This window comes from Leucoraja erinacea, chromosome 6 (genome assembly GCF_028641065.1).
Source record: "Leucoraja erinacea ecotype New England chromosome 6, Leri_hhj_1, whole genome shotgun sequence".
Taxonomy (NCBI): domain Eukaryota; kingdom Metazoa; phylum Chordata; class Chondrichthyes; order Rajiformes; family Rajidae; genus Leucoraja; species Leucoraja erinaceus.
In genome coordinates this window covers 87,136,328-87,160,598 of record NC_073382.1, presented here as the reverse complement: position 1 = coordinate 87,160,598, position 24,271 = coordinate 87,136,328, and the positions used below count along the sequence as shown (strand labels likewise).

Below are 24,271 nucleotides of genomic sequence, written 5' to 3'. Positions count from 1 at the left end.
AAGGACATAAAATGCTGTAGTAACTCGGCAGGTCAGGCAGCATCTGTGGAGAACGTGGGAAGTTGATGCGTTGGGTCGAGTCTTTCTCCAGACCCTTCAGAGATGTTTCACTGGGGCCATTGTTACCTGCTGAGGCAAAGAGTTGCAGTATCTTTCCATTGATAGGTGGCTTTCAGGCATATCCATTGTTTTCAAATTTTGCGAGTCGGAGTTTAGGGCTTCCCCTTTTAATTATGTCTTCAGAAACTTCTTGAAATATGTTTATGTTGCAGTTGTCCAAAGTGCTGGTGAGGCCGTACTTGGCTGCACGGTTTAGTTTTGATCACCCTGCTACATGATGGCTGTCTTTAAACTGCCATCCCTTTTAACCTTGCCAGTCCTTTTCATGTTAGGTAGGGCCAGAGAGTGGTTTGTTTACTACTATTTAAATTTTTCTTCCGAAATCTGAATTCCTGGCAAATGTCTATTTTTTATTTCTTTAACAGTTGATTTTCCTTTTTGCAATTATGCCCTTTTTTTATTACTACATTTTGGTTATAACTTTTCACAGCTTTAACAACCTTTCATCACTGAACTCTATCCAATGCCATTTTGTGCTATAATGGTTTGCACTTCAGGAAAATTTGCTTCAGTAATAAACCCATGTTTGTTTCATTCACAAACACCTTTTACATTAAGCTATGCTGGTGAAATACTTCATGCACCAAAATCTAAATTCTTTCTGAAGAGCGAATTCAGTGCTCAAGTAGGCTCTGATTCCTGGGATGTCAGGACTGTCTTATGAAGAAAGACTGGATAGACTTGGTTTATACTCTCTAGAATTTAGAAGATTGAGAGGGGATCTTATAGAAACTTACAAAATTCTTAAGGGGTTGGACAGGCTAGATGCAGGAAGATTGTTCCCGATGTTAGGGAAGTCCAGGACAAGGGGTCACAGCTTAAGGATAAAGGGGAAATCCTTTAAAACCGAGATGAGAAGACCTTTTTTTTTCACGCAGAGAGTGGTGAATCTCTGGAACTCTCTGCCACAGAGGGTAGTTGAGGCCAGTTCATTGGCTATATTTAAGAGGGAGTTAGATGTGGCCCTTGTGGCTAAGGGGATCAGGGGGTATGGAGAGAAGGCAGGTACGGGATACTCTGAGTTGGATGATCAGCCATGATCATATTGAATGGCGGTGCAGGCTCGAAGGGCCGAATGGCCTACTCCTGCACCTAATTTCTATGTTTCTAAAACACTTAAGCGCAAGAGGAACAGTGGGTTAGGTAACATCTGTGGAGGAAATGGATAGGCAATGGTTTGGATCAAGATCCTTCAGATCAATCAAGCTCTTTAATCTGAAGGAGGGTCCTGACCTGAAATGTCCTCTGTCCATTCCCCGCAGATGCTGCCTGACCTGTGGAGTTTCTACAGCACTTTGTTTTGTCCAAGATTTCAGGATCTGCAGTTCCTTGTGTGTTTGTCTCCTTGATCAAGTCCAATTTGTTGATTATCCTAAATCTTAAACTGTAACCTCCTCCCTGGCCCCATGCCATCAGGATGAAGCCACAATCCAGGAACCTTTTGTACCTCCTCATCTCACATTAATTCAACTTTGTGTACATCCAGCACTGCTCTTCCTGATCCCTCGCGTTTCAAATATTATTCTAGGTTATCCTTGGGGTTTAATTGAATGAGGTGAACATCCAATGACAGAACATCTGTGATTCTGTAGTGTGTCAGGAAAATGGAAGGATATCAGTATTTAATTGACGTATAACATAATTGTGTGCAGTTGGTGTCTGTTCTCTCTGGGTATTCCTGTTTCCTCCAACATCCCAAAGCCATGTAGGTTTGTAGGTTGAAGAAGGGTTTCGGCCCGAAACGTTGCCTATTTCCTTCGCTCCATAGATGCTGCTGCACCCGCTGAGTTTCTCCAGCTTTTTTGTGTACCTTAGGTTTGTAGGTTAATTGGTCTCTATAAATTGCCCCCAGCACGGAGTAGTTCGAATATGGGATATAGTAGAAGTAGTGTGAACAGGTGATTGATGGACAGTATGGACATGGTGGGCCAAAAGGCCTGTTTCCATTCTGTATCTTCCAGTCAATTAGGTCAATCAAAAACTTGACGAAGCAGCTTTATTTTAAAAACCAATGGCTGGGTGAAGTTCAAAGCTTAGTTTTTAAGGTTTGTGCATCTGGTACAATGAATAACCTGATTTGAAACGCTGAACTATACAACTTAGTCCTTTTTTTTAATCTTTTGCAGAATGATCAGAAGGATTATTTCATGTGCGGAGTAAAGCTACCAAATTCAGAAGACTTCCAAGGTACATGAATCCCCGAAATTTGATCTTAAGTCACAGTTGCTCTTTTTCCCCCTCATAACGAGGCAACTAGGCCGCACAAGTGTTCTGGCAAAGAGTCAAACGTGTGTGCGAACTGCTTGGATCTTGTATGACATCTTGGTGCATTGAGCAAATCAACAATGGTGCCCTTGCTAGCGTTGCATAACTATCACAGTGCTGCTGCAGCAGCTTCCTTGCTGTTAGATGATATTTACCATGCATTAGCTTTCCTGATGGAGTGCTTCCCTCATCTGCTGAGCACCACAAACTGCTTGATGGGGCACCAAATTACATTATCCACTGGACAGTCTGTAACCAATTGTGCTGTATTATACTCGGCTACAGTTCTTCTCTGGCCATAGACAAGGGTGCATGTACAGACGCAATAGACAAGTTGCTCTTTTTCATGTTCATAAGTTACAGGAGCAGAATTAGGACATTCAGCCCACCAAGTCTACTTCACCATTCAATCATGACATCTATCTTTCCCTCTTGCTCCTGTCTTCTCCCCCTAATCTATGATACCCTTACTTGTCAAAACACTGTCCACCTCCTCTTTAAAAATCATCCATGACTTGGCCTCCACATCCGTCTGTGTCAATGAATTCCACAGATTCACCATCCTCTGATTAAAGAAATTCCTCATCTCCTTTATTGGGTCATAAGGATTGAGAATAGAATTAGCCCATCAAGTCGACTCCGCATTCAATCATGGCTGATCTATCTCTCCCTCCTAACCCCATTCTCTTGCCTTCTTCCCAAAACCTCTGACACCTGTGTAAACTTTCTACACTTTCTAAAGGTTCGGCCTTTTATTCTGTGGTCTCTGGTCCTAGACTATCCTACTAGTGGAATCACCCTCTCCACATCCACGCTATCCAGGCCTTTCATTTCTCGATAAGTTTCAATGAGGTTCCCTCTCATCCTTCTAAACTCCAAGTACAGGTCCAGTGCCGTCAAACACTCCTCATAACCAAATCATCCCTGGGATAATTCTCGTAAACCACCTCTGGACTCTCCAACACCATCCCATTTTTCCTCCAATATTGGGGCCTAAAATTGCTCACAATACTCCAAACATGGTCTGACCAAAGCCTTCTAAAGCCTCAGCATTATATCCCAGTTTTTATATTCTAGTCCTCTCAAAATAAATGCTGAAATTGCATTTGCCTTCCTTACTACCGACTCAACTTGCAAATTAACTTTTGGGAACCCTGCAGCAGACTCTCAGCCTAGAGTGACGCAACTTGGGCAGCACAGTGGTGCAGCTGGTGGTGCTGCTGCCCCACAGCACCGGAGAACCCAGGTTCAATCCTGCAACGATGCCGACAATGAATTTTGCACGTTCTTCCCGTGACTGCATGAGTTTCCTCCCACATCCCAAAGGCGTATAGTTTTGTAAGTTAATTGCCCTCAGTGAAATTACTCCATGTGTAAAGGGAGTGGATGAGAAAGTGGGATAACATAGTGTCAGAAACGGCTTCTTCCCCTGTTATCAGGCTTCTGAATGGTCCTTCCATACGCTTGGGTAAGGTCCGATCTACCCCGATCGCACTACAGGCATTAGCAATCTCTGCAACTGGTGCACTGCAATGCTGAGAACTATACGTTGCATTCTATATCTTTCCCTTTGCTCTTCTTATTGTACTATATATAGATTGTATTTATTTATAACATTATCTGATCTGTTTGGAAAGTATGTAAATCAAATCTTTTCACTGAACCTTGGTGCACGTGGCAATAATAAACCTAAACCTGATTAGTGGTCACCGATCAGGGTGATTGATGGTTGGCATGGGCTTGGTGGGCCGAAGGGCCTGTTTCCATGCTGTATTGTTCAATCAATCCGACCACATACTGTTGTGGTTCTGATTCTTTGATTTTGTTTGAAGAATCCCCTCCATGTAAAATTGGGGGCAACGGTTGCATTTGTACACGCTGGTTTAACATTATTGGCCTTGTATCATTAGGCTACAGTAAAAGCTAAAACAAATCTCACTGACATTTTGACAAATCCAATTATTGTACACCAAAATCAGTGCTACTAGACTGAGTAGCATAGCTAACTGGCTAGTTTGGTAGATGGATCATGCTGAAAAATAACAGCTGCCAAACAGCAACAGAGAAGGTCATTTGCCGTTTCACTGTGATTCAGAAATTGTAGGGCATCAGTGAACAGCATTTGAGTAGAACCCAGGCAAAGAACAAAAGAGATGAAGGGAACAAAACGAGGCTGTAACCAAGCAGAAAATGACATTTTCGTCGTAAATAGGGTGAAGGCGCAAAATGAAATGAGTTAAGTGTGGAGTCAAAAGAATGGGGAGAGAATAAGCAGATTGACCATATTTCTCCAGCTCTGAGTGAATCCGTGCCCAGACACCAGCCCACACTGCATTCATTTCCAATGGCTCTTTTGCAGCAACCCCACTTATCGGCACCAACAATCTGAGTAAATAGAAGCAGCCATTTGATTCTCAAGTTGTTGCATGCAATCTTAATGCTGGAAGGCTGTTAATCACCCCCTTTCCCCTCGCACTTGGCAGAGTCGTTGCTCGCAACTGAGATTGTATCCTTTGCCTGAGTCTGTGCGTTACTCGGTGAGCAACAGATGGGCGAGATACAGGAAGAATATTTATGATCTGGAATTCACTATCTCCTGAAACCAAGTTAATCCAGACATTCAAGTGAAATTGGTAGCTACTTGAGAGCAAATAAGGGGCCATAGGGGTTTGGCATTGACTTTCTCTGCATGGAGCCAAGGTGACTATGACTATTTTATGATTCTAGTTTCAAACCAGTTAAAAGAAGTAAAGGGATATTTGTTCCTGTAATGTCGGGGTATAAATAGTAGAACAAACTTCTACCTAAAATAGAGACAAAGTGTTGGAGTAACTCGGCATCCCTGGAGCAAAACAATAGTTGAGGTTGGGACACTGTCTGAAGAGAGGTCCCGACCGAAACGTCCCTGATCCTTTTCTTCCAAAGATGCTCGCTCGCTGAATTACTCCAGCATCTTGCGTCTATCTTTGGTATAAATCAGCATCTGCGGTTCTTTGTTTCTACATTCTTCTACCTAGATTAATTGTAGTGACAATATGAGTGGACATCTTTGCCTCCACCTTGTCTGCATCTCCAATGCAATGTAAATTACAGGTGTTTCTGTTATGAAGCAATAGTTGCTTTCCTAAGAAACTTTGTATTAATGAAAATCATGTTAGAAACCGCTGTCAATGGGGAGAAGGGGTTTAAGGCTGCACTTTTGCACTCTGTCCTAAGAATGAAGACATTTGGCTACGAGAACACTGCTAGCTCCAACTGAACTAGGAACTGCCTGTGTTGCACCAGGGACTTTAGGCTTTGTGTAAGAAAGAACTGCTGTCAATGGGGTAGAAGGGGGGAGTAACTTAAGAAGGCTGCACTTTTGCACTCTGTCCTAAGAATGAAGACATTTGGCTACGAGAACACTGCTAGCTCCAACTGAACTAGGAACTGCCTGTGTTGCACCAGGGACTTTAGGCTTTGTGTAAGAAAGAACTGCAGATGCTGGATTGAATCGAAGGTAGACACAAAAAGCTGGAGTAACTATGAAGAAAGATCTCCACCCGATATGTCTGATATGTCACCCATTGCTTCCCTCCAGAGATGCTGCCTGTCCCGCTGAGATACTTTAGGCTTTGTTTTGGGTTTTTTTTGCATTGTATTTGGTTTGTTTATTTGAACTTTTAAAATTATTATATGTTTGAGTACTGTTTTTACAAACCTGTTATGCTGCAGCTGGAAGTAAGAATGTAATTATTCCATTTCGGGTCATATGACAATAGATAGCCTTGACTCTTGAGATGGTACATCTATGGTTTAGTAGGCTGAGGGTTGGTCTCAGAGGGGACCTGGAATGAGATACAGTTAGAGTGATGTGTTATTAAAAATATACAGGGCAGGTTGGAGGCTTAGCTGTAAAAATCTAGAACAAAAGACACTTTAGGAATGAGGTTTGGAGAAATTTCTTCACTCATTTAAAATGTGCATCCCAGAGGCCTGTGGTTGGACAATGATTGACTGTAATTTGGACAGCTGCTTGTTCGTCTGAAGAAGGGTCCCGACCCGAAACCCGAAACATCACCCATCCATTTTCTCTGGAGATGCTGTCTGATTCATTGAGTTGCTCCAGCACTTTGTGTCTATCGTTGTCAGTAGTTTGGTTTAGCCGTGTTTATGCTGGGGTGAACTCCAAGGATTGAACAGTTATTGCGTGTGTGAGGCTAGTTGCATGTGTAAGGTTTTATTTCTAAACAGACATACTTCGTCCTAAGCATGATCTTATAGATGTATAAAATCTGGAGAGGAATAGACAGAATGCGCATGGTCCTTTACCAAGGATTGGGCAATCAAGAACCAGAGGACATGGGTTTAAGGTGAGAGGAGAAAGATTTAATAGGAACAATAGTGAGGGGCAATTATTACGCATAGTGTGCTGGGTTATGGAACGAGCTGCTCGAGGAGATCGTTCAGGCAGGCACTATAACAATTGGACATTTGGACAGATATACATGTACAAGAAAAATGTAGAGGGGTATGGGCCAAACACAGGCAAGTAGGACTAGCTTAAGTGGGGCATTTTGGTAGATGTTAGAGACAGAGGCCTTCGGTCCACTGAGTCCTTGCTGGCCAGCAATCACCCAGCACACTAACACTATCTTACACACTAAGGATAACTTTACAACTTATCAAAGCCAATTAATCAACAAACCTGTATGTCTTTGGAGTGTGGAGGGAAACTGGAGAACACCCAGAGAAAACCCACATGGTCACAGGGAGAATGTACTGACATCTATTATAAACCCACTGACTGACATCTATTATAAATCCATTCTCCTATAGCTATCTAGATTACACTTCTTCCCAACCTGCTTCCTGCAAAGACTCTATCCCATATTCCCAATTCCACATCTCCGCCCAAGATGAGGTATTCCATACAAGGTCATCGGAGATATCCTCATTCTTTAAGGAACAGGGACATTATAGAACCTCTCGATTATAGATGAGGCCCTCACTAGGGTCTCCTTGATATTCCGCAGCTTCCTTCTTGCTCCCGCTCCCCCCCCCCCCCCCATTCGTAACAGGGACAGAGGTGCCCTTGTCCTCACCTTCCACCCCATCAGCCGTCGCATACAGCACATAATCATCTGACACTTTCACCACCTCCATCGGGATCCCACTATTGACCACTTCTTCCCATCTCCATCCCTTTCCACTTTCTGCAGAGACTGTTACCTCTGCAACTCCCTGGTCAACTCGTCCCTTCCCACCCAAACCATCCCCTCCCCTGGTACTGTCCCCTGCAACCATATGAGATGCAACACCTGTCCCTATACCTCCCCCCTCGACTGCATCCAAGGACCCTGACAGTCTTTCCAGATGAGTCAGAGCTTCACTTGCACCTCCTCCAACCTCATCTACTGTATTCGCTGTTCCAGGTGTGGACTGCTGTATATTGGCGAGATCAAGCGCAGGCTCGGCGATCGATTCACTGAACACCTCTGCTCAGTCCACCTAAACCAACCTGATAGAAACATAGAAACATAGAAATTAGGTGCAGGAGTAGGCCATTCGGCCCTTCGAGCCTGCACCGCCATTCAATATGATCATGGCTGATCATCCAACTCAGTATCCCGTACCTGCCTTCTCTCCATACCCTCTGACCCCCTTAGCCACAAGGGCCACATCTAACTCCCTCTTAAATATAGCCAATTAACTGGCCTCAACTACCCTCTGTAGCAGAGAGTTCCAGAGATTCACCACTCTCTGTGTGAAAAAAGTTCTTCTCATCTCGGTTTTAAAGGATTTCCCCCTTATCCTTAAGCTGTGACCCCTTGTCCTGGACTTCCCCAACATCGGGAACAATCTTCCTGCATCTAGCCTGTCCAACCCCTTAAGAATTTTGTAAGTTTCTATAAGATCCCCTCTCAATCTCCTAAATTCTAGAGAGTATAAACCAAGTCTATCCAGTCTTTCTTCATAAGACAGTCCTGACATCCCAGGAATCAGTCTGATGATCTCCTGGTTACTCAACACTTCAACTCCCCCTCCCATTCCCACATTGACCTTTCTGTCCTGGGCCTCCTCCATTGTCAGAGTGAGGCCCAGCACAAATTGGAGGAACACCACCTCATATTTCGCTTGGGCAGCTTACACCCCAGCGGTATGAACATTGACTTCTCTAACTTCAAGTAACCCTTGCTTTCCCTCTCTCTCCATCCCATCCCCCTTCCCAGTTTTCCGACCCGTCTTACTGTCTCTGACTACATTTTATCTCTGTTTGCTTTGTTGTTACCATCTCCCAACTAACAATGATCTATTCTACATTTTCCTTGATCTCCATTCCTTCTGTCCTGTTTTCACACCTTACAACTCCTTATCTATGTACGGCCCACTTTCCTGACATTAGCCTGAAGGCGGGTCTCGACCCGAAACGTCACCCATTCCTTCTCTCCAGTGATGCTGCCTGTACTGCTGAATGAGTCCAGCATTTTGTGTCTATCTTCGGGAGAATGGACAAACTCTGTATTACAGCACTTATAGACTGGATCGAACCCGGGACTCTGGCGCTGTGAGGCAGCTACGCTACTGTGCCACCCCTAAAACAAGGGCTCATCCAAGATTTGAATCCGTGACGTCTGACACCCTCTGCGAAAATCATAGCCTGAGCCCAACAAACTGGTTAGTAGATGAGTTGGGCCGAATGGCCTGTTACGTTGTTGTATGACTCTGACCGCAACAGGAATTAATCTCTTCAGATTTCTATTCTCGTACAACAGACATAGCGAGAGTGTGGGTTCAAGTATCTTCAGCAAGTCCAGAGGTGATGAGCATAGTGGCGGGTTTCTTTAAACTATCACTTCTAACTTGTCTCACTGTTATTCCCACTAATGCTAGGTTAGATTTAATGAGACTTGGATTTGCAGGAAAATACTGGTCATTCCAGACTGAGGGAAGGAGGCCACATATTTGTCGAGGTCAATGTGATCTAGGTCCGAGGTGCAGACGACTGAAAGAGCCAAGTCAAGTAATGAGATGTGGTCCATAGCTAAATTGAAAGATATTTCGACTTTACTCAGGTCCTTACCTCATTCTCTCCCACTGAGAGAGAGTGATGATTAGATTTGGAAGGTAATGACAGCAACATGTTTGGACATATCACTTGATGAGGCTGAGGTGAGCTCCAATGTCGTGCAGATGGGACATGTTGGTCGGCGTGGGCACGTTAGGCTGAAGGGCAAGTTTCTACGCTGTATGTCTATGTGACTCTGACTAAATTACTTTGTGTCGTGAAAGGAGTGGCGTGGTATTAATAATAAAGTATAATTCAGAAAATATATACAGCTCCAAACTATGCTGAAAGCGTTTAAGACAAATACATCTGAAACATAAGAAGATTTTTATCAATAAACGTGCAGCTTGTGGCTTGCCGTTTAAAAAAAAAACCCCCACGGCAAAAATTTGCAGATGCTAAAAATCTGAAATTAAACCAGAAAATGCTGGAAATACTCAGCGGGTCAGGATGGATGGATGTTTCTGTTCTCAATAAAAAGCCCAATTACTTTGCCATGGGTTTTCGGTGATCTGACCTACTCTGAAACCTGTCTCCCTCTGTAGTTTAATTATCATTCCCCCAGGACAAGTAACTCGAGCAATAGTGTAACAGCATTCCCTTCGTCCCATGAACAAAAATGACTGAGACTAAGTTTGGAATTCATTCTTTCTTGAAGTTCCCTCACTAGGTTTTTCTTAACTTTGTTTCTTTTTTGTCAATTTTGGGTTGCAATCCAGGTTTAGCCCTTGACTGCGCCATTGAATAATGAAAAGGGTTTTGTGCTGGCAGTCAGTTTAATGGAAGTTTGCTCCTCTTACTAAATGGTGATGATTTCTAAACATTGTATATCTGTTTTTTTTTTTTAAATAACTATCTGCTTTGCAGATGTTGGTAAATGCAGAAGACATATTGGTTTGCATTTGGCATGTGTTACTCATCACATTTCCTCCAGGTCCGATTTGAGTTTGGCAAATGAGATTTATCCTTTTTTTAAATGAATGGGAAGGCATTCAGGGTGGTTGTTTAGTAATTGGAAAAAGTAATTTTGGAAATAAGGGCCAGGTTTATCATGGCACGAGACCTGTGCCCATTTACCACAATACATGCTTGGGATAATGTAGACAATAATTTCAAAGGATTACCTGCTAACCCTAAAACACCCACTGTTCTCTTCTGTTACTTCGAACCCAATAAAGTTTAGCCGGTCCTTACTGTGCCACACCTGTGTTTCATTTCCTCCATCCTTACAACCAATATCCAAGACCATATTTGCTCTTAATACACACAAGCTGGCCATGTTGTGAATGTAATTTTGTACTTGATGTATACAATTTTAAAATCACCCTTTGTATAAGTGCCATATATTGATTTAATCAGATTGAAACTTTATGCGTGGGAGTAAAGACATCTGAAGACTGAATGGCAGATTAATGACCTGAAGGAATTTGTAAAGGCATATTTGTGTGTCATTTTCCTTCTCTTAACTTTAATAAATTGAAAGTAGGGTCGGTGTGGTACTTCAATTGTAAAGGAGAGCAACCTTTTACTTGAAAATTGCGTTGTATTGTCATTTTGTGCCTCGAATATTGTGACATTTTGTTACATAAAATAATAATTCTAGTGAGATCGGGGAAGGGTACGCTGATGTTCTTGAGCATGTTGACAGCAAAGGGCTGGTGGTATTGGGTCTTGAAGAGCATTAAGAACGATATTCCACAGGCCCTGGTGAGATCTAACCCAAGGTTATTGAGAAAAACAAGCGAGGAGATTTCCTGGATCTTGACAGAGAACTTTGTATTCTCTTTAGCCACTGCTGAGACAGCAGAGAACAGGGGAATAGTTTATCGTTCCTCTGTTTAAGGGCAGAAGAGACAAAACAGGATATGATCAGCTGGTCAACCTTGCTTCAGAGGTAGATACATTTTTGAAGAAGATTCTTCTGGACAGGATTTACTCACATCTGGAAAAGCATCATCATTGTTAGAGATGTTTAAGAAAGATCTGCAGATGCTGGAAAATCGAAGAGACAAAAATGCTGGAGAAACTCAGCGGGTGAGGCAGCATCTATGGAGCGAAGGGAATAGGCGACGTTTCGGGTCGAGACCCATCTTCAGACTGATGTTGGGGGGGCGGGAAGAAGAAAGGAAGAGGCGGAGACAGTGGGCTGTGGGAGAGCTGGGAAGGGGAGGGGAAAGAAGGAAAAAGCAAGGACTACCTGAAATTGGAGAAGTCAATGTTCATACCGCTGGGGTGTAAACTACCCAAGCGAAATATGAGGTGCTGCTCCTCCAATTTACAGTGGGCCTCACTCTGGCCATGGAGGAGGCCCAGGACAGAAAGGTCGGATTGGGAATGGGAGGGGGAGTTGAAGTGCTGAGCCACCGGGAGATCAGGTTGGTTATTGCGAACTGAGCGGAGGTGTTGGGCGAAGCGATCGCCAAGCCTGACTACGGGTGCTTGTCTGTGCGTAGTTTGTACGTTCTCCCCATGACCGTGTGTGTTTTCTCCGAGATCTTCGGTTTCCTCCCACGTTCCAAAGACGTACTGGTTTGTAGGTTAATTGGCTTGCTATAAGTGTAAATTGTCCCAAGTGTGTGTAGGATCGTGTTAATATGTGGGTCGGTGCAGACTCGGTGGGCAAAAGGGCCCGTTTCCACGCTGTATCTCTAAAACTAAAAAAAAATAAAAAACACTTGGGCTCTTAAAGATAGCGGGGATATGGGGAGAAGGCAGGAACGGGGTACTGATTGGGGATGATCAGCCATGATCACATTGAATGGCGGTGCTGGCTCGAAGGGCCGAATGTCCTACTCCTGCACGTATTGTCTATTGAGATTAATGAGCAGAGGGACCTTGAAGTGCAAGTCCATAGCTTCCTGGAAATGCAAATGGATTGGATGTTGCAGAATGTTTTCGGCATGCCTGCATTCATCAGTCAGGGTGTTGTGTGCAGTACTGGTCGCCCCGTTACAGGAAGGATGAGGAGGATTTGGAGAGGGTGCAGATGAGGTTCACCAGGATGCAGCCTGGATTAGGGAGTATTAGTTATGAGGGCTTGCACAAACTTCCATTGTGTTCCCTGGATAGATATGGTCAAGTGTTTCATCCTCGTACAAACCTACAACAGAGTGATGGAATTCCTACTTGCAGCAGCACAACAGGCCTGTATATAGCATATATGTATAGAAAATTATAAAGGCGTAGAACAATCTTGGTCCCAGCGTAGCAATGCCAAATCTCTTGAAGTAAAAAAAACCAAAACCATTTCAATATCATCACTCGAGATAATTTGGTTACTGTCACATTATTGTTATTTGTAAAAGCTTGCTGCATTTCATATTTCATACATGTGTGATAGCACTGCACCTCTAATTGCTGCAGTTTAGAGGTTGAGGGGGGCCTTATTGAAACTTACAGAATAATGAAAGACTTAGAGTGGATGTGGAAATGTTCTTTCCACTGGTGGGAGAGTCGAGGACCTGAGATCATAGCCTCAGAATTAAAGGGTGTTCTTTTAAAAAGGTGAGGAGGAACTTCTTTAGTCAGAAGGTAGTTCATCTGTGGAACTCATTCCCACAAGGGCTGTGGAGTCGAAGTCTGTGGACATTGGCAGAGATAGACAAATTCTTGATTAGAACGGGTGTCAAGGGTTATGGGAAGAAGGCAGGAAATAAAGACTAGGAAGCAGAGATCAGCCATGATTGAATGGCGGAGTAGACTCGGTGGGCCGAATGTACTGAAAACCAATGCTTGTTTCTATCTACATGCTATTGCTGTAATATCTTTCAATACATAATAGCATGGACTGCCCTTCAATAACACTTAATTGGATGTAAAACACACCGGGATACTCTGAGGTCTTGAAAGACATGGTGCAAAAACAAGATTTCTTTTGCAAGATTTGTTTTCATATTCTCACGATTCAAATGCTTTGATTAGATACAGCTTGACAATCATAATGTATCAGCTATTTCTTTTGTGGCCTTTAAATGAAATGTCATATGTGCGTTATCTCTGAACAGATCATTTTATGTTTGCCTTAGTCATGAACTGTAAACTATCTCATCTCTGTTAAATTTATCTCATTCCTTACCAGATGTTTGTATTTTAAAGATACTCACAACATTAACCATTTTTGGTCAGCGTCTGAAGTAAATTTCACGGCGTTTGAAGTGGTTTCTAACCAGCTTTTAGATCCAAGTTTAAGACTGTTTGAAGATAAACTTAATTTGCTTTCCAAATGCACTCCACATTGAGCACAACCACATTGCACAACAATGTTTATGAGCACTCTTCCTTTGTTAAACAATATTTCCCACTCCAATGAATACCTTTTCTACAATCGCTCCTTTAATTACTGTATGCAAAAGCAGACCACTGCAGATTCAGGGCTTGGTGAATAACAACGGTGTCGAGAATATTCGGCTGGCAAGACGATATCTATGAAGACACAAAATGTTGCTGTTTCGCGCAATCTGGATTTCACTGTATTTGGTACATGTGATAATAAACTGACCTTGAATAGATAGAAATTGAAGTTCGGGGGGGGAGGGAAGGATGTTTCATGGTTGATGGGTGGCTGTGTTGGTGGTGATGGGGACAGAACAGATGGGGAAACTGGTAGAGTTGAAGTCGTGAGTGGGATGGGGATGGTTTGAAACCACTGGAAATGCAAGGTGACACAGGAATGGCTCATTGTACTCAGTGAGGCCAGAAGGCTCAACTGTGCCAGGGCTGACGATGGTGCCATTCCTTGAGCTTAGTTGAACTGCCCCTGGAGTATAGTGTGTGTTTCTAGTCACCATCAGAGATCCTATAGCGGAGCAAGATAGACCACTCCTGCTAAATGCAATGGGCTGACGTGTAGTACGGAACGTGGGCCTTTTTTTTCATCCATTTCCGTAACCAGACCCGACCCGACTCGCAGTGTAATCAATGTTGCGGGGGAACAGTTTGTGTCAATAAATTCAAATTCTGAAAATAAGGAGAAGATTTTTACCAAATAACGTTTCCGTAATTAGCTTCCGTCTCCGCACTATTATCCTATGGGATCTTTGGTGCAGAGACGGAAGCCGGTTACGGAAATGGGGCCTTAAATTACCCATGAATCTGCCCATGACCGTACTACGTCTTTTTTGTCGAGTGGACTATCTTGCTCGCTATAGGATCTTTGGTCACCATGCTGTAGGAAGGATGTCTTGTGCTGGAGAGAGTGCACTGAAGATTCATCAGGCTGTTGCTGAGATTGGAGTAGGCGTTGTCATGCAGCACGATAACAGGCCCTTTGACCCAACCCATCCATGCAAGATGCTCCATCTACTCTAGACCCACCTGCCCATGTTTGGCCCATATCACACTAAAACGTTCTTATTTATGTAAAGGTCCTTGTAAATGCTTTTATAGGACCTTCCTCAACTACCTCTTCTGGCAGCTTGTTCCATATAATCACCACCCCGTGTAGAAAAGATTGCCCCTCAGATTCCTGTTACATTTTATATCCTCACCTTGAAATGGACTACCCTGGGTAAAATTCCACCCTGTCTATTCTCCAAATGATTTTAAACGCCTCTATAAGATTACCTTTCCGCATCCCGTAAACTCTAAATAAAGTCTTAACCTGAATAAAGTCCTAGCCTGCCCAATCTTTCCCTATAATTCAGGCCCTCGAGTCCTGACAAATAAATATTTTCCACCCATTTTTCGGCTTAACCTCTGTAGGGTGACAGAAACAGAACGTAATACTCTGTGTGGCCTCGTCAACTTATGGGAGAGTGGATAGGTATATATTCCTACGCACTTGGGACAGCTTATTTTACTGTTTACTGAAGCCAATAAACCAACAAACCTCTATGTCTGGAGTGTGGGAGGAAACAGTAATACCCTGAGAACTCCTTCGTGGTCGCAGGGAGAACATACAAACTCCGTACAAACAGCACCCATAGTTAAGATCAAACCCAGGTCTCTGACACTGTCAGGCAACAACTCTACCGCTGTGCCACCGTGCCCCGGGTACTTTCAGATTTCCAGCATCTTTTTATTCTTTTTGTTTTTCAAGTACAGAGCCGTATAGGTCAAATGCAGGCAAATAATGAGCGAAGATGTGCATCTTGGTCAGCATGGTAAGTTGAGCCGGCCGAAAAACTTGTTTCCGTGGAGTATGACTCCATGACTCTAATTACTGCTGTAAGACTTCACCAAATGTAGAGGGGACCACATGGTTAGCACCATACGATAGACAATAGGTGCATGAGTAGGCCGTTCGGCCCTTCGAGCCAGCACTGCCATTCAATGTAATCATGGCTGATCATCCCCAATCAGTACCCCGTTCCTGCCTTCTCCCCATGTCCCCTGACTCCGCTATCTTTAAGAGCCCTGTCTAGCTCTCTCTTGAAAGTATCCAGAGAACCGGCCTCCACCGCCTTATGAGGCAGAGAATTCCACAGACTCACAACTCTCTTGGAAGTGGCTGCTTCAGCTCGAATGAGCTTTTACATCCCTGGATATTGTCAGAAGCTCTGTGGATTGCTTTGTAATGGGCCAATGCGTGGATTAAATCGATTTTATCCATCTTTGATTTGGGATTTTTTTTTATCATCTGATCCCCTGGCTTTGTTGCTTCAGTCATATCACGAGAAAGAATCAAGAAGGTGCATTTATCCATCAAGAATAGAAATCAGGGTTGAACAACATGAATTCCTTTTCAGATGGGTCATGGATCGTTTCAGCCTTTTCTCATCAAGCTCTTTACTTGTCTTCACTAGCGTGCCAAAATGAGAACATTATTATGAACACTCTCCTCCAATTTTAGATTTAGATTGTAAATCCAGCCAAATTTCTCCACCCCTTGAGGTAGATAGTAGTCCTGAACTACTAACTACCTCGGGTTACCCTCGGACTATCTTCGATTGGACTTTACTGGCTTTACCTTGCGCTAAACGTTATTACCTTGTGTATCTGTACACTGAATTGCTCGATTGTAATCATGTATTGTCTCTCTGCTGACTGGTTAATTTGCAGCAAAAGCTTTTCACTGTACCTTGGTACGTGACTAAGTGTAACTGAACTAAGTCTTGAAACATTGGTGAATCCTGCATTGCCTATAACAGCTAATGTAGAAAGGGGCAGAGATTCACAACATGGATCTGTGCAGTGATTTATTGACGTGACTGGTTAGGTTTTTGATTGTTAAATCCTCTCTAGATGATTAGTTTCTATATCTGTACTAGTTTGTTGAGCACCACTAAAGCCCATGTAGGAAATTGGATTGTTGTTGCCAAGCAGATCGACACCAAGTGCTGGAGCAACTCAGCGGGTCAGGCAACCTCTCTGGAGAACATGGATAGCTGACATTTCAGGTCACTACCTTTTTTCAGGCTGATCAAGTTACTCCAACGTTTTGTGTCTATCTTTGGCACAAACCAGCATCTGCAGTTCCTTGTTATGAGATAGCTGATTGTGGGGCGCCAAGTTGAGACTTGCTGGGCAGAGTAAAGAGAGAATGCTTCCAGTGGCTGGAAGGTCAGCAGTGCAACTCATAGGTTTAAGAAGATCCCTAAAAAAGAGGTAATATGAGAAGAAACCTAATAAGTGACAAGTTGTTGGAATGTATCGCCGTGGGTGGGAATACAGGCTCAATAGGGAACTTTCAAAGGAGAATGGAGAAGGATACTGTAGAGGTTTGGGACTTGTCAAGCAATTTGGTAGAACTATCAAATGCCTCCTTTTTGTTTTTGCTGCACAATGCTGATAACCGTGTGTTCAGGAATGCAATCTTTATGGAACATTTTCTCATGCCCTTTTATTGAAAATAAATCACCCTTGTTTTAAATATTGGTCGCACACAGTTTATTGCATTGTTTTAATAGTTTATTAAATCTCTGAGTGTTTTACAAGCTGCATTTATAGGATAAAGGGGGGGGGGAGTGATAGTGACATGTTAATACAGTTTTACTGCCTCTTTAAACTGATGGTCAAGATTGTCTGATGAGAATCTTCACTTTTTACAAAATAGTGGGCTTGCACGTAAGGTCGTCGGGTCAAAGGGCATGACGCACGGACCAGCTCAATCCATGTGGAGGACATGGCAGCTTCCGGCATATACTGTTAATACACGAAACGCGTACTTTCTTACCCGTTAAAAATGTCATTTTATGCGCTGTAAATAATTGTGGAAATCGGGGTAAGCGTGAGAGAGATTTATCCTACTTCAGAATTGCAAAAGTGAGGAGAAATGATGGTAGAGAGAAGCGGCTGCTGAAGGGACAGCAACAGCTAAAGTGCTTGGCAAACATTGGGCGTGCAGATATCAGGATTGAAAATATTGGGAATTATTGCGTTTGCTCATTGCATTTCATCAGCAGTGAAATTGATCACTGATCACCCCCCTCTCACCCCCCCCCCCCCCCCCCCCCTCTCCCTCCCCCTCCACCCCCTCTCTCCCCTCCCCCTCCCTCCCTCTCTTACCTCCACTGAGGCAGAGAATTCCACAGACTCACCACTCTTTGTGAGAAAGTGTTTCCTCGTCTCCGTTCTAAATGGCTTACTCCTTATTCTTAAACTGTGGCCCCTGGTTCTGGACTCCCTCAACATCGGGAACATGTTTCCTGCCTCTAGTGTGTCCAAGCCCTTAACAATCTTATATGTTTCAATGAGATCCCCTCTCATCCTTCTAAACTCCACAAGCCCAGCTGCTCCATTCTCTCAGCATATGACCGCTGAGTCCCGCCATCCCGGGAATTAACTTTGTAAACCTACGCTGCACTCCCTGAATAGCAAGAATTGAAATCGCGCACCACCAGACTATGGACATTTTGGGTTCAGAGCGAGATTCAGGGGAGAGGGATACTAAAGGTTCGAAAAGGTACAGAACAGATCCGAGCCGTCACCAATGACCAAAGAACCCACAACATTCCATTGTTGGCTGCGGAGGAGGGGGATACGAACAGCATCTCAACTGTCCATTTACACTTTTTGGTGCATCTACATCTACATTTTTACTTGATGCAAGCTTTTTTGTTGCACTAACTTTTTTTAAAAATGAAGATAAATCTTTCAGTAATTGCCGCAGTTTAGAAGGATTTTGTTTCCATTTATAGCAGCTGCTTTTTTAAAGGCAAACTCTAGTCAGATTGCCCATCAATCAGGGCCGGATGCAAAGGCAGGACCCATGGCTGAAAGCATTTGCTTTAGGCAGAAAACAGATCACTAAGAAAGAAATTACTGTTCAGAATATCAGTGTCGATTATATTGGGTCTCTTGGGAAGATGCTGACAAAATAGTGTCTTGCAAAAGAACAGTTAATACAAGAAATACAGCAGTAATAATACAAGGAAAGTAATAAGTTGCTGGAAGAGATTACAGAGTTGTAATCTAATCAAGGAGGTCTTGATTACATGTGGAGTTTGAGCAACTTGCCATTTGAAACCCAACACACGCTGTGTCTTGTTATTGTGGTACACCACAAGATACGAGCCTGGTCATTTGGGTTAGCTTTGCAGCTTCTCGCTTTCCCACCAATCTCTCCACTTGGTTAGTGACATTCACAGAAAGGTCTATTTGTGACTTCAGTCATGGTTTTGGACAAATCTGCACTGATCTGTAAGTGACGTAGTTTTCGTGGAGTGTGCATCAGCATTAACTCTTTGTGTACAGACCATCCCTCCCACCATTGACCCCACCTACACTTCACACTGCCCCAGAAAAGCAGCCAAGATAATTAAAGACGTGGCCCACCCTGGCCATTCTTTCTCCCTGCTCCTGTCGGGCAGAAGGTGCAAAAGCTTGAAAGCCCGCACCACCGGACTGAGCAACAGCTTATTCCCCTCTGTTATCATGTTTCTGAATGGTACTTCCATTAGCTTGGGTACTGTCTGATTCACCGCTACCTTATTGTGGACATTAGACTTTGCCTATGGAACAGGTGCGCGACAAGGCTGAGAACTATCTTTTGCGCTCTGTATCTTCCCCTTTGCTCTACCCATTGTACTTGAGTCTGGCTTAATTGTATTTATGTATAATTGTATCTGATTTGATTGGATATCATGCAAAACAAAGACTTTGATACATGCAACGATAATAAACCTAAACAGAAGGAAGTAGTTGAAGATTGGGGGGGAAAAAATCCAATTAGATACAGATTGTTTTTGACCTTGGGGTCAGAGAGGGACATAGGCCTGTAGCCACAGAACATTCAGTTAGAAAGAGTAAATACCAGCTTGCACTTTAAAAAGCTAATCCAGTCTGATAGAGAACTGGAGTAGCTAGCTGTGAGGTTTAAAGGGAGGCAACTGAGAGAGGTATTTTAAGGGATAAGATCTGTTTATTTACGATTGCAAGATGGCAATGATTATTTCAGAGGTGATTCACTAATTTTGGGGTGTTCTGAGGTTGCATCAGGAGCTATCAAAGTGTTGTGGGAGATGTAGTCAAATGAATAAACAGTCATTTTTAAAGCATATTAAAACTATTGACGAGGAATGGTTAAGTCGATTGTAACGTATTTTTATTTGTGATTCGCCTTGACAGTTGAGATACAGTGCATTCAAGAAAGTGTTCAGACCACTTGTTCCACATTTTGTTATGTTACAGCCTTATTTTAAAATGGATTACATTTATTTTTTTAATCATCGGTCTGCACACAATACCCCAGAATGAAGTAGCAAAAACAGGTGTTTAGACATTTTTGCAAAATAATTAAAAAGAAATAACTGAAATATCACATTTACACAAGTATTCAGACCCTTTGCTATGACACTCAAAATTGAGCTAAGGTTCACCCTGTTTCCATTGATTATCCTTGAGATGTTTCTGCAACCTGATTGGAGTCCACCAGTTGTAAATTAAACTGATGGAACATGATTTGGAAAGGCACACACATGTCTATATATGGTCCCACGGTTGACAGTGCATGTCAGAGCATAAACCAAGCCATGAAGACGAGGGAATTGTCCGTAGACCTCCAAGACGGATTTTGTCGAGACACATATCTGGGGAAGGGTATAAAACAATTTCTGCAGCATTGCAGGTCCTGAAGAGCACAGTGGACTACTTCATTCTTAAATGGAAGAACTTTGGAACCACCAGGACTCTTCATAGAGCTGGCCGCCCGGCCAAACTGAGCAATCGGGGGAGAAGGGCCTTGGTCAGGGATGTGACCAAGAACCTGATGGTCACTCTGACAGAGCTCTAGAGTTCCTCTGTGGAGATGGGAGAACCTTCCAGAAGGACAATTGTAACTGCAGCAATCCACTAATCAGGCCTTTATGGTAGAGTGGCCAGACAGAAGCCACTCCTCCGTAAAAAGACTTGACAGTCCGCTTGGAGTTTGCCAAAAGGCACCTAAACCAGATTCTCTGGTCTGATGAAACCAAGATTGAACTTTTTGGCCTGAATGCCAAGCGTCACTTCTGGAGAAAACCAGGCACCGCTCATCACCTGGCCAATACCATATCTACGGTGAAGCATGGTGGTGGCAGCATCATGCTGTGGGGATGTCTTTCAGCAGCAGGAACTGGGAGACTAGTCAGGATCGAGGGATAGATGAACGGAGCAAAGTAAAAAGAGATCCTTGATGAAAACCTGCTCCAGAGCGTTTTGGACCTCAGACTGGGGTGGAGGTTCACCTTCCAACAGGAGAACGACCCTAAGCACAAGCCAAGACAACGCAGGAGTGGCTTCGTGACAAGTCTGTGAATGTTCTTGAGTGGACGAGCCAGAGCTCGGTCTTGAACCCGATCGAACATCTCTGGAGGGACCTGAAAATAGCTGTGCATCGACGCTCCCCATCCAACCTGACAGAGAGGATCTACAGAGAGGAATGGGAGAAATTACCCAAATACAGGTGTGTCAAGCTTATAGTATCATACCCAAGAAGACTTGAGGCTGCAGTCGCTGCCAAAGATGCCTCAACAAAGTACTGAGTAAGAGGTCTGAATACTTATGTAAATGTTGTACCAGGTGCATGAGACCTTCGGGAATGAAGGCGAGGAGCCAGGCAAATTCTGTAGAGGCTTTAATGAGCACAGCACACTACTCTCCACTTCAATGAGATACCGAAGACTGGTCTCGTGCCAAATAATTCCTGCTCTCTAATCTTCGTAGCTGGAAGCTGCCCCCTGACCTGTCCATCAAGTGCCGAGGGGGATGAACCAGGGAATAGCCCACTCCCCAGGTAATGCCACAGGACCCCCCCCCCTCCCCACCCACCTAAGAACCGGAGGCACGAAACGGACGGGGACGTACGATACCCAGCGACTGCTCCTGAGCTGGACGGCGTTTGTCCGGTGGAAGACGCAGCGCCCGGGCATGCATGGGCGGGCCAGTCGTCGGAATGTGATGCTCCACCCCGTGTTTCGGGGCGGAGGAGCGGAACTGCGGGTCGAGGATTTCAGGGAAGTCGGCCAGTACACGCGAGAATGTAGCATCCACAGACGACAGGAGAAAAGGCTTAACCCGTCGTGCAGAGGCCTGGTCAAGGGCGCTGATTACATAATAGTATTTTGTTGCATCTGCCGTCACGTCCCGCTGTGCAAACTGCGCCTCGGCCTGGTCCAACTAGATTTCGGTCTCGTTGGTCCACAGGGTAGGCAGCTTCAGCACAACGGCATGGAGATCGGCAGGGCCCAAGGTCGGTTGACCGGGTTGTGCGTCCTGCAGAACATTTGGGTCCACCGCGACTTACGACGAACTGTCAAGGTCACCAGTGTACCAGGTGCATGAGAGAGTCCGCAATGAAGACGAGGAGCCAGGCAAATTCAGTAGAGGCTTTAATGAGCACAGCACACTACTCTCCGCTTCAGTGAGAGACTGAAGACTGGTCTCGTGCCAAAAATCCCTGCTCTTATCTTCGTAGCTGGAAGCCGCCCCCGGACCTGTCCATCAAGTGCCGAGGGGGATGAACTAGGGAGTGGCCTACTCCCCAGGTAACATCACAATGTGATATTTCAGTTATCTCTTTATAATTACTTGCAAAAATTTCTAAACACCTGCTTTCACTTTTTTATTATGAGGTATTGTGTGTAGATTGATGATACAAAAAAAAGGAATTAAATCCATTTTAGAATAAGGCTGTAATGTAACAAAATGTGGAAAAAGTGAAGGGGTGTGAATAATTTCTGAATGCGCTGTATATATGCCATAAAACAAAGGATTAGTGGAAAGAAAATACCGTATAAATGTAAAATGACATTTGGATACTATGCCCAAGTAAGGGTTTGCTTGTATGTTGTCTTCACTTGTACTGTGATATTTGGCAAAATTACTTTGTGTATTTTCAGTGTTAACACAAGATAAGACAGAAATCAGTCTGAAAAAGGGTCCCAATCTGAAACGCACCCATCCATGCTCTCCAGGGATGTTGCCTGAACCGCTGAGTTACTCCAGAACTTTGTCCTTCATCAGACACAAAGTGTTGGAGTAACTCAGTGGCTCAGGTAGCATCTCAGGCGAGCATGAATAAGCTATGTTTTGAGTCAGGACCTTTCTCCAGAGATGCTGTCTGAACCGCTAAATTACTCCAGCACTCTGCGTCTTTTTTTTGCAAACCAGCACCTGTAATTCCTTGCCAACAGTATAAGATCATGATCGATTCCTAAAATGACAGGGTAAAGAAATTGCTTGGAAGAACATGAAGGTGTTGATATCAATAGACAATAGGTGCAGGAGCAGGCCATTTGGCCCTTCGAGCCAGCACCGCCATTCAATGTGATCATGGCTGATCATCCCCAATCAGTACCCCGTTCTCCCCATATCCCCTGACTCCGCTAATTTTAAGAGCCCCATCAAGCTCTCTCTTGAAAGCATCCAGAGAACCTGCCTCCACCAGCCTCTGAGGCAGAGAATTCCACAGACTTTTGAAATAGGCCAATAATCACCCTTGATGGAATCCAACAGAGCTGCCAACTCTCACCCATTGGCCGTGAGACTCACACATTTCGCTCAATTCTGACGCTCTCATGCTGATCGTGAGAAATTCTGTTATCAACGAGAATTTCAAAACTAATATCAACTGCATGGGCCGCGGGTGTTGGGGAACCGGGGCGGAGGGAGGGATGGAAGCAGATCGGCGCGGGCAGATGCAGACGGGAAGCCGGGTCTGGCGTGTGTTTGCGGGGCTGGCGAGTCACTCGCTGCAGCTCCGGCCATGGAGCAGCCTCAGTGCAAGAGTCCCGGGCTGTCGGAGGCATTGGAAGCGTTGCGCCGCTGCCGTGAGAGTCTCTGTGTCGAATTCGCCCTGATGACCGGCATGGACCAGGTTGCGGCTCGGTGCATCCTGGAGGACAACCAGTGGCTCTGGAAGTAGGTACCAGGCACTGGGTAAAAGCGGTGGAAGATAGTGGCCATCAAATGGGGGTGGTTAGAGAAAGCATCCTGCTTGCCTGCTAGATTTTCACTTACTGTAACTGCAGGAAAAAATTTCACGATGTTGGGGGAGTTCAGAACCAGGGGTCATAGTTTAAGGATAAGAGGTAGGCTATTTATGACTGAGATTGAGGAAACACTTTTTCACCCAGTGAGTTGTGAATCTGTGGAATTCTCTGCCACAGAAGGCAGTGGAGGCCAATTCACTGGATGTTTTCAAGAGTTACATTTAGCTCTTGGGGCTAGCAAAATCAAGGGATATGGGGGAAAAACAGGAAAGAGGTACTGATTTTAGATGAACAGCCATGATCATATTGAATGGCAGTGCTGGCTCAAAGGGCTGAATGACCTATTGCTGCACCTATTTTTTATGTTTCTATGCTTGAGTATAGGGCAATAAAACTCGACCACTTGATTTTGAAGTATTCATGCATGGTGGAGGTATAATGTAGTCATAGTGTGATACAGTGTGAAAACAGGCCCTTTGGCACAACTTGC

General features: G+C 44.1%; 1 protein-coding gene across 4 annotated transcripts in view; it reads left to right on the top strand.

The window, feature by feature from the left end:
* The window catches only part of uvrag (UV radiation resistance associated gene), a 314,525-nt gene that overhangs the window by 128,428 nt on the left and 161,826 nt on the right, over nt 1-24,271 (top strand). For all 4 annotated transcript variants that reach the window (XM_055637544.1, XM_055637543.1, XM_055637546.1 and 1 more), the window contains one exon: nt 2,247-2,307. In XM_055637544.1, coding sequence (XP_055493519.1) covers nt 2,247-2,307 — 61 coding nt within the window. The remainder of the gene's footprint in view (nt 1-2,246; nt 2,308-24,271) is intronic.